The sequence below is a fragment of the Eubalaena glacialis genome, chromosome 7 (genome assembly GCF_028564815.1).
Source record: "Eubalaena glacialis isolate mEubGla1 chromosome 7, mEubGla1.1.hap2.+ XY, whole genome shotgun sequence".
NCBI lineage: Eukaryota > Metazoa > Chordata > Mammalia > Artiodactyla > Balaenidae > Eubalaena > Eubalaena glacialis.
The window spans coordinates 35,960,115-35,970,700 of record NC_083722.1 but is presented as its reverse complement, the minus strand read 5'-3'; the positions used below and the strand labels follow the sequence as shown (position 1 = coordinate 35,970,700).

Sequence of the window (10,586 nt, the reverse complement as noted above, 5' to 3'; positions counted from 1 at the left end):
CTCCTGGGAGGAGGATGCAGGGAAGGCAATGGAGATTTGGCCACAGTGATCCACGTCTAGATTCAACTTTTTCGGGTCACTTTTGAGGGAGGGGCTCTGGGACAACTGCGCACATCTTGCACCACACACATCTGTCTCCCATCCTGTCTCTACCTCTCCTTTCTGTTACTTTCTTGGATGCTCCTGTCTCCTTTCTCTGTCCGGAGAGCCCCCGAGACCAGGTCTGGCTGGGAGGTGAGTGGGTTGGCAGAGGAAGAGGTGTGGCAGGAAATCCAGGGGGCATATGGGGTGACTGGGGATGCTGGGAGGGGCTTCTGTGGCCACTGGGGGGCCTCATGCAGAGATGGGAATCTTCTGAGGTCTAGGGAGCCCGTTAGTCTCAGGGTCTCCCCTTTCCTTGAGGCCTCTGCTGAGCAGCCAGAGCTGGGAGCACCTGTGCAGAAGCAGGGGGCCCAGTGGGAGGACCAGTGCCAGCCATGCCAGGCCCAGGAGGATCCAGATGGCTGCCAGGCTCCGGTACACAGAGATGTAATGCTTGCTGGGGTCCGTGCCTGGCAGGGAAGAGGGACATGATAAATGCCAGAGGTCTGAGGGCACAGCCACCCCCCAGGTTCCATAGGGGCTCCCACCAGCCTCCCCATAACAAGGATCAGCAGTGGAGGTCCCTGGGGGAAAGGGTGCTGGGTCCTAGACCAGCGATTTCTGAGGATGTTGTGAGAATTCACAGCAGCCTCACAAAGTATTTGTCTCCCCTGAATAACCAGGGGCTCTCTGGTCCTCAGTAATAACCCCCTGCGGACATCTCCCCATCCCCCGAATCCCAGTGGCCCCCACCCTGAGATCTGTGACTGCCTCTTTCTCACCGACGACATAGTCCCCGAAGCCGATGGTGCTGAGGGTGATGAAGGCGAAGTAGAAGCCCTCGCAGAAGCTCCAGCCCTCCACGTGGCTGAAGACCATGGGCGGGAAGATGAGAATGAGCAGCGTCCCCAGGGCCAGGAACAAGGCCAGGCCCAGGGTCTGCAGTAGCTGGAAGGGCAGGAGTCTGTCTCTGAGTCCACTTGGAAGGCCCAGGATTGTAAAGTGGGGGGGGAGGGGGCGGGGTTCTGGGGCAAATCAGGAAGTGGGCTGGGCCATAGCCAGCTCCCAGCCCTGTCCTGCCCTGCAGACCTCTGGGATGGGGGTTGTATCTCTGTGTGTGTTATCTTGCCCAGGCCAGGGAAAGATTCGGTCAGAGGGATTGTGTTGGTGGGTCAAGTTGGAGACTCCTTCAGGTGTGGGGTCCACATGTACAGGCCCCCAGGGAACTCAGATCTGGGACAGAGGACGGTCATTGAACTGTCCCAGATTCCTCTGCACCCCTGCTTTCTTAGCGTGCCTAGCTTTGCAAGGGGCCAGATGTCAGGTGGGCACTGGTGGTGCTCAGGGTGGCGTGGAGTTTGCTTTTGGAGTTCTGTGCCACCCAGATAGATCCCCCTTCAAAGAAGACCTTGCCAAGCCACTGGCAGGTGGCCTCCAGCCAGCAGCTCCCTCAGGGTGTATTTCAGCCTGGCCCAAGGGCACACTTTCCCAGTGCCTGACTGAGGCCAAGGCAGAGTCCTGGCCATGTCAGCGCCCACTGCGGGACAGCTGGGGCAGCCGGCACATGCCGAGCTCCTCGAGGGGTGGACCAGGGCTTTGTCCAGCCTGCAACACAATTTAACTTCTCCTTCTGCCCAGTCCTTTTCTTCCATAGGTGTTGACCCCTAATACCATGCTAGCCAAACTCTTGTCTCAGTGTCAGCTTCTGGAGGACTCCACCTGCAACAGACTCTGTCCCAGCGGGGCTGTGGGGAGGGAGGGGCCCTACCTGGGAGCGCCTGGGCTGGTCCTCCCACCTCTCCAGTGTGGTCAGGTGGGCATGCAGCCCTGTGCCCAGGTGGTTGAGGAAGACCACGTTAAGCGGGATGCCCACCAAAGCATAGAAGACACAGAAGACCTGGCCTGCCTCCGTGCTGGGCGCCAGGTTCCCGTATCCTGCAGGGGGAGGAGGGTGTGCAAATATGGGGAAGGAAGAGTTCAGAACTGCCTCCCTGACAGACTCTGGCAGAGGTTGGTTTCCCACCACCACTGGGGGTCGGGGCGTGGTGAGGGGAAACCCCTCTGTTCCTGTGAACACCCTTCTCAACCTCTTCTAGAATGATCTCTATTTGTAAGAATCCTGCTTGTCTTTGAAGGCCCATCTCCAAAAACACTGCCTCTAGGAAGCCCTCCTGACTGCCACTCTCTTCCTCCCTACTAGGTGTGATCTCCCACAGTGCTTTGTGTCATTCCTATCTAATATTCTACTTTGCCCTGTGCTCTTGTTTTTGGTGTGCTTATCTTATCCTTCTTTATTGGATCAGAAGCTCCTTGAGAGCCAAGCTTGGGTCTGATCCAAGTTCACTACCTCCTACCTCCACTCTATCTGCTTTGAACGTCACCTGAGTTCAAGGAAGGTGTGTGGAACTGGACTTAATTGAATGGATATGGAGACTGGGGTTAGTGGGGTCTGGGGTTTCCTTGTGGGAGGTGGTGTGGGTTTTCTGGCTGAGGGGGTAGAGCAGATGCTTGACCATGCCCTGTCCCCTTGGAACACCAGGATAGCACCTGCAGCTGGGTGGACAGCTGCTGTACACACAGAGGACTCCCTACCCCAAGTCCCTGCTTCTCTCTACCTGAGAGACCTTTGGGCAGGTCCAAAATACAGGAAAATTAATACATCCGGGTTCAGCCCTCAACCAGCAGGGGCAGGAGTTGGTAGATAAATATGCCTGCTTCCTCACCCCTGGCAGGGCTCTCCTTAGCTTCTCAGAGGGTCTCCAGCACTGGTGAACCCAGTCGCCCTAACCAGTCCCCTGCTCATTATTGCAAACTTCGTTGCCTTTTCCTGTCTCACTTTCCCACTTGTCCTGCTTCCCGGAATCGTCTCCTAGATAAACCACATCCTAGTCTCAGCACCTGCTTTTGGGGAACCCAAACTTCAGCAAGGGCATTGGGGGTGCCCTTCTCCACCCTGACCCTTTACCTATGGTGGTGACGACCGTGCCTGCAAAGAAGAAACTGCTGCCGAAGTCCCAGTTGCTGGGGTTGGTGGAGTTGCCTTTGGGGTTCACGCCCTTCACCCAGGCTTCCATGATGACCTGTTGGGGGGGTGGCATGGGGTGGGAGGATGAGGGGAGCTGACGGCACCGGCTGGTGGCCAAGCTCTCTGCAGGGTGCCCCCGTGTTGTCTCACCTGGTGATGTTCTTAGTCACATTCCCATTTCGTGGAAAAGGAAACTAAGGCTCAGGGTGGCTGACTTGCCCAAGGTCATTGAAGTCCAAATTCACTGCCTGCTCCACTGGCCAGGGCTGAGTGAGATGGGCTGTCAGTGTGGCTGGTGGAGGGGAAGGGGCCCAAGGAGGCACAGGGTGCTGACGGAGTGGGGTGCAGGTGGGAGATGCCACCTACAGCCAAGAGGGTGAGACCCCATGGGTGGTCAGAACAATGGGAAAATTTCAGGTTGGATGTTCCTGGAAGGGCTTACTTGGGAACTTGAGGTTCGGGACCACGGGAAAGCCATGGGGCTGCCCTCCCATGGGGCTGATGATTCCGGACAGAGAACCTGGCGCTCTCTGAGCTTCCAGGTGAGCTGGCAGCCTTGCTCTTTGCTGCCCCCTAGTGAGCCCCAGCCCAGGCCTGCCGGAGAAATTCCATCAGAGGCCAGGGCAAAGGTCCTCTGGGGGTGTGTGTGTGTGTGTGTGTGTGTGTTGGTGGTGTATATGTATGGTGTGTTGTATACATGTGGCGTGTGCATGGGTGCTGTATGTTGCACGTGTGTGCATGCTGCTGTTTACAGAACCAGAACCCCACAGGCTTAAGCCTAAGCCCCTCTGTCCCCGGGCCCAGCCCTCTTGGAGGTGGGCAGGACTCCCTTGCCCATCTGCTCCCCATCCCCCTCCCCTGTAGCTGTGAATTGTCCCAGGGCAGCAGTGCAGCCTCGCCACCTGGTAGAGCCCTAAAGGCAGGAAGGAGGCAGTGGGGGAGGGAAAGCTCCAGCCTCCAGTTCCTGTGGGAACCGTTTCCCCACTGGCTGGGTGAGTGAGCTCTGCCGGGGTGGGATGACCCCTGAGGGCCAGGCCAGTCTGGGTGTCCTGACACAGGCTGTCTGCTTCTCTTCACTTTGGCAGAACTGGCCTCTTCCCATGTGAACTTTGGCCTCCCTCTCTTTCCCACACACCCAGAGAGGCCAGGACTGAACATTCCAGAACACACCCGCTCCCCAGAGACCCTCGCACGTGGGAGCAGCACTTGCCCTAGACCCAGCTGTCCCGTACTCCAGCCTGAGGGTCTCCATTCTGCCCAGGAGGGGCTGTGATGTCGGCGAGGGCACTGGGCGTGGGGCGCCCAATGCAGACCGTCCATTCTTCTCTAAGAATCCGCGCGTGGTGAGAAAGGCAGACGCGAGTCCCGGGACCTTGGGCAAGGCCTTGTTTCCTCATGGTGTCGGTCTTCAATACTGTTTTTTTTTTTTAATTTTTTTTTTTCTGCCTTTATTTTTTTATTTTTTACTTTTAAATTTATTTATTTATGGCTGTGTTGGGTCTTCCTTTCTGTGCGAGGGCTTTCTCTAGTTGTGGCAAGTGGGGGCCACTCTTCATCGCGGTGCACGGGCCTGTCACTGTCATGGCCTCTCTTGTTGCGGAGCACAGGCTCCAGACGCGCAGGCTCAGTAGTTGTGGCTCACGGGCCTAGTTGCTCCGCGGCATGTGGGATCTTCCCAGACCAGGGCTCGAACCCGTGTCTCCTGCATTAGCAGGCAGATTCTCAACCACTGCGCCACCAGGGAAGCCCTTCAATACTGTTTTTACTACTGTTTATAGCTTTCTTCCTTCTTGTCATCTGAACAGTACAGCTGGCCCTCCATATCCATGGGGTCCACACCTGCGAGGTTCACATCCGTGGATACAGCGGGCTGGCTGTCAGGTACTTGAGTATCCACGGGGCTCCGGGAAGCAACCCCGCACAGATACCGAGGGGCAACTGTAATCTGTGTTCTTTGGGAATCTTTCTTTTTTTTCCTTTTTTAGGCCGCACCGCGTGGCTTGCGAGATCTTAGTTCCCCGGTTCCCTGGTCCAGGATGGAACCCATGCTCCCTGAAGTGGAAGCGCATGTCCTAACCACTGGACCAACAGGGAATTCCCCTCTGGGAATCTTATCCTAGCATTCTTCTACCTCTCAGCTAGACATACCCTGGCAAGTGAGGGTCCCTCCCAAGGGGGCTGAGGACCTCTGGGGAGGCCTGGGGGTTGTTAATCAGTGGCACCTCCCTCGGGGCTGCAGTCCAGCCTGTGTCTCTAATTAGGCCCCAGCTATGAATCCTTCCCCCGCTCTCTGGCTCCTGGGTTTCGCCTCTAACCTGGGGCTGAGTGTGGAGGTGGTTCCAGGGCCTCCAGGGCCTCTGCCTTACCCCCTGGGTCTTGGGAGGCTCCTGAATCCTTCCCAGCCCCGATAGGGGTGCTGTGGTCCCAGCCCTGTGCTGCTGGGGAGCAAGGAAGTGAAGCCAGAGGCCGGAAGCCTCATTTCCTGGGAGAATAGGGCCTGGACACAGGCCTCTCACAGCTCCGGAGCGTTCTCTCATCTAGGCCAGCCCACCTCTCGTCTCCTAGGCCAGCTGTTCTCCATCTTGAGGGGGCATCAGTGTGGCCTGAAGGGCTTGTTAACACACAGCCTGTTGCCCCCGCCCCTGAGTTCCTGATTCAGTAGGTCTGCGGTGGGGAGTGATCGGTGGCATTTGTAACCAGTTCCCAGGTGGTCCTGATGGTGCTGGTCCGGGGGCCACACTTTGAGAACTGCTGCTCTAGGCGGTATCCTGCCCCCTGCACTTATGCTAATTTTTGTGTTGAAGAGCAGCCAAGCTTGGGTGCGAATTCTGCCTCTACCACTAACTATGTAGCTTTGGCCAATGTACCCGACCTCTCTGTGCCCCAGTTCCCACCTACAAACTGGAGACAGTGGTAGAGATAGGTACTATAATTATGAGGAAACACATGTAAAACACTGGGCCCCAGGCGATGGATCAGGACTCGTCTGATCCCATCGTGATGACCCTGCTCCCTGCTGTTTTGGGCATGTCGTAAATACTCAATAAATGCCAGCTATTGTGATGATTCCGCAGCTGGCTAGTTCCTTTGCGGTGGGTGGGAGCAGTCAACCCCCTGGTCTCCAGTGCATTCACCTTGCCCTCACAACACCCTGGTTTTGCCTGGTTTCTGGGAGAGAGGGTGCTGGGGCCCCAGAGTTTGTACAGAGGGGCCCGAGCAGGGGTGACCTGCTCTGCCACCAGAGAGAGGCCCGGGGGACACCGTAGCTCAGTCACCCCAGTTGCTGCTCATCAAGCCCGGCTCCACGGCAGGCGTGGTGGCTGCTCCTGACCTTTATCTGTGTCTCCAACTCAAGTGTGGTCAGCACAGGGGTGTGAGCTGGGGAGAGGGCAGAGGGTGCAGCAGCCCCGGAGTCGGGGAAAGGGAAGCTGTAGGAGCGTGCGGGGCAGAAATGTGTGCAGTGTTGATAGCACTGACACACAGTTCACATTTATGCAGCAAGTGGCAGCTTAGAAAGCGCTTTTAATCAGCTGTCAAATGTCTGCAGCATATAAGATTATTCTTCTCTCCTAGAAGAGGACCAGAGAGGTTAAGTGACTTGCCCAATGTCACACAGCAATCCGGTTGTAAACCTAGGGCCAGAATCCGGCACTAGGTCTCATCTGGCTCTCTGTTCCCACCACACCCTACTTCCAAACAGGGCCTCAGCCATAAGTGATGGCTCTGGACCTGCAACGAGACCCCTCTTCTGCCCACCGGCCCACACCAGCATCTTCCCTTCACCTGCACAAACTGCTCCACGGCCTGCTGGTCCAGGCAGGTGTAGTTCTCCAAGAAGCGCAGCTTCTCAAACTGAAACTGGTCCCTGGACTGAGCCTCCGCCTGTTTCTCCAGCAGCTGGAAGATGGTGGCGCCGAGCAGCAGGTAGCAGACATAGGCCAGCAGCAGGGGCAGCACCTGGCCGCCCCAGCAGCTGCAGAGCCTGGTGCGGGGCATGGCGTGCCCAGAACGCTGCCAGGACCGTGGGGCTGGCTGTGGGTTCAGAGGCGGGATGCGCCCGGGGACCTGTGCCCAGCCTCCTGCCTGCCTCGCCCTCCTCGGCACAGGTGTCCAGAGGCTGGGGAGTCTGTTTGAACAGTGCAGCTCAGCTTGGCTGCACTAAGTACCGGGAGTGCAAACAGTCCTGCCACCCCCCGCCCAGCCTTTTTTTTTTTTTTTTCCATGGAGAGCAGCAAGTCAGGGGCAGGGACCCCCTCAGAGACCTAATGGTCCTCCTGAGGCCATCGTGTCTCACCTTCTGCCTCCAAGTTGGATGGGCCTTTTGGGGCCAAATCAGATGCTCCCCTTCACTCTGCCCAGGGCCCCTTGGCAGCCCCCAGCTTCTTACCCATGATCGCTTCAAGCCCCCAAGCTTAGGTGCTGGGAAGAAATCAGAATGAGTGTGAATAAACCTTGTACTCAGTTGCCTTGGCTACGAAATGGAGCTAGAAGGATGGACCCGCCTACTGGGGGAACCTGGGGATGAGGGAACTGGGTAACAAATTGGGGCAAAGCAAACATACAAGTGACAGTCTGGATCAGGAACTGTCTGAGGGTTGATGCTCCTAATCAATTGGATGCACTTGCTTTAGAGCTTTTGCTGAAAATTTTCCTTGCTTGAAATCTTTAGCAGGTTAGCTTGGGAGGCTATGTTGGTGAGATATACATGGGAATAAAAAGAAGCTAAAAGTACCTCCTGGCCCTGGGGTGTTAATGGTGGTTTGATCTGGGGGCGGGGGGGTGGAATCGAGGGTGTTTTCCTCTTTCTGTTCTTCGCTTGTGTGTGTGTATTTGCAACAGCTTTTCTGAGATGTAATTCACATACTACCATTCACACAGTTAAAGTATACAATTGAATAGTTTTTTTGTTCAAGTATATTCAGAGTCCTGCAACCATCTCCACAATCAATTTTGGAACATTTTTATCACCTCAAAGAGAAACCTTGTACCCTTTACCTGTCACCTCTATTTGCCCATCCTGCCCCGTTGACCTCAGGCAACCTTTAATTTGCTGTCTCTGGATTTCCCTAGTCTGGACATTTCATATAAATTCAATCATACAATATGTGGCCTTTTGTGTCTGGCTTCTTCAATTAGCATAATGTTTTTAAAGTTCATCCATAGTGTAGCAAGTATCAGTACTTCATTCTTTATGGCTGAATAATATTTCATTGCACGGATGTACCAACATTTCACATATCCATTTATAAGTTGATAGATATTTGGCTCCTATGAATAATACTGCTATGAATATTCGTGTACAAGTTTTTTTTTTTTCTTTTTTTTCTTTTGTGGGACTGTATGTTTTCATTTTTCCCCTGTATGTATTTAGGAGTGGAATTGCTGGGTGACATGGTCACTCTACGTTTAACTTTTTGAGGAACCACCAGACTGTTTTCCAAACTGGCTATACCATTTCATATCCCCACCAGCAGTGTGTGAGGGTTGTCAATTCTCTGCTTGTGTTTTCCGGTGTTTCCTGTCATTACAGGAAACTGCTGCGCCAGCAGACACCGTGAGTTGCCAGCCGGATAGCCTTTCCCTCCTTCCCGGCTAACAGAATCCCACGTTTGTACATGTCAGCCCCAGGCAATGGAGCATGACTGATGTCACCCATCATGATAATTCTACTCCTCGCTGTCTCAGGAACAGCCCTGAGAGGGGGCTTTGTGTACGGGCAGTGGAGTAAGTGAAGATGCATAGGGGTGTGGGGCAAGTGAAGCCAAACAAGGCACCATAGTCCTGGCCTCCTCCTCGTTCCTGGGGAGCCCTGGCTGGTGAAGCACACCCAGTTGGTTCCCTGGAGGCAGGGAGGCTGCGCTTTCATATTCCCAGCCCAGGCAGTCATTCAGGCGTCCCTGGCTCTGCACCTACAGGCAAAACAGCTCCAGGAGCCGGTGGATCGTCCACTGAGGAGCCCCAGGTGCTGCCAGGCCATTGGAAGCGAACTCACGTTAAAGCAGAGGAGAGGGGCCCAGAAATGGGGAGGGGGCCAGGGGATTGACCGCCCCTCGCAGCCACTTTCCAAGCTCCCTTGCAGCTGGGGCCACCTGTGACCCAGTTCTGGCCAATTAGATGTGGGCAGAGGCAGCTGCGGAGGTGCGGGGCAAAGGTGTTCCATCCAGACCAAGGGTTTGGCTGCAGCCGGCCCCGCCTTCCGCCCATCTGCCCTGAATGCACAGATGACGGCACCTGCTCAGCCACCTCGTGTCCTTGAGGGAAGGTCAAGAGCATTGCAAAGACGCTCAGCTGATTTCCTGCACACGCCTACCTCAAGATGTAAAAAAGTCTTTTTTTAAAAAAATGTTTTATTTACTTATTTGTGCTGGATCTTAGTTGTGGCAGGCAGGCTCCTTAGTTGCGGCATGCAAACTCTTAGCTGCAGTGTGTGGGTTCTAGTGTCCTGACCAGGGATCAAACCCAGGCCCCCCTGCGTTGGGAGTGCAGCGTCTTAACCACTGCACCACCAGGGAAGTCCCTTGAGATTTAAGAAAGTTTGACACATAAGTCCTATTTGTTTAAGCCAGTGTTACTTCCCAATGGTTACATAAGTTTTCTTTCCTTTTAATTGTTCCAGGCTTATTTGAGTTGGAAGGAATAGGAACACACTCTGGTTATCTCAAGTAATTGAAATAATTCGTGGTAGGAAGCCGGGAGCAGCCAGGGTTCTGGAAGAACCGGGCCATGACCTCACTCCTAACTCTCCCCCATTAACGTGCCCTGCCCACCCCCTCGGGGTGCCCCCTCCCCTCATCCTGTCCCAGCGGTGATGACTCCCTCTGCTGAGTTCCGCTCCAGGCTGACCCCGGCATCCGGTCAGCACCAGCTCCCGTTGCCCCCTGCTTCTTTCTTTTGGTATTGCTTGGCTCAAATCCTCTCAGAGGCTGGGGGTCCAATAGCACCTTTTCATGTGAGCCACTTCACAGGTGTCTGGCCGTCCTTGGGTCATGCACGACCCTCAGCTGATGGGCCCCAGCCAGGGGTGGCGGCATCACATGTACAGGTGTCACTTGGAAGGGACGGTGCAGAGGCAGACACCACAGGCGTTATGTCCAGGGCAAGCAACCATGGTTTGTGTAATGAGAGATGGGGGGCGGGCGGGGAGGGAGAGAAGTCTCATAGGAAACGAAAGCAAGGTGGAGGATGTTACTATTTTCAAGTGTATGAATGATCAAGGGAGTGGTAGTGAGGACACGGGGGTCCTCATCTGCTCTAAGGCCAAAGCACAACACACACACAGTGGGTGGAGGTGCAAGCGGCAACGTGGAGGCTGCATGTTAGGAACATCCTGACGCCATAAGTGTGTGGAAGGCAGGCCCAGGTGTCCCTGCAGCACCTCATCCTCCTGCGGTTTAGGTGGGGCCCTGTCTGGGGGTTGCGGGCACCTTCTCTGCAGTCCTGCTGGTTCTGGGTCCCTGAGGCCACCTGGGGGGTCTAGAAC

At 55.4% G+C, this 10,586-nt stretch overlaps 1 protein-coding gene across 1 annotated transcript; it reads right to left on the bottom strand.

Moving 5' to 3' along the window:
• Positions 1-333: 333 nt before the first annotated feature.
• On the bottom strand, positions 334-7,102 carry KCNK16 (potassium two pore domain channel subfamily K member 16). Its single transcript, XM_061195089.1, has 5 exons — positions 6,890-7,102; positions 3,047-3,161; positions 1,850-2,016; positions 864-1,029; positions 334-551 (listed from the first exon to the last, which is right to left on the bottom strand). The coding sequence occupies exons 1-5, from the start codon at positions 7,100-7,102 to the stop codon at positions 334-336; spliced, it is 879 nt and encodes a 292-aa protein (XP_061051072.1).
• Positions 7,103-10,586: the final 3,484 nt, after the last annotated feature.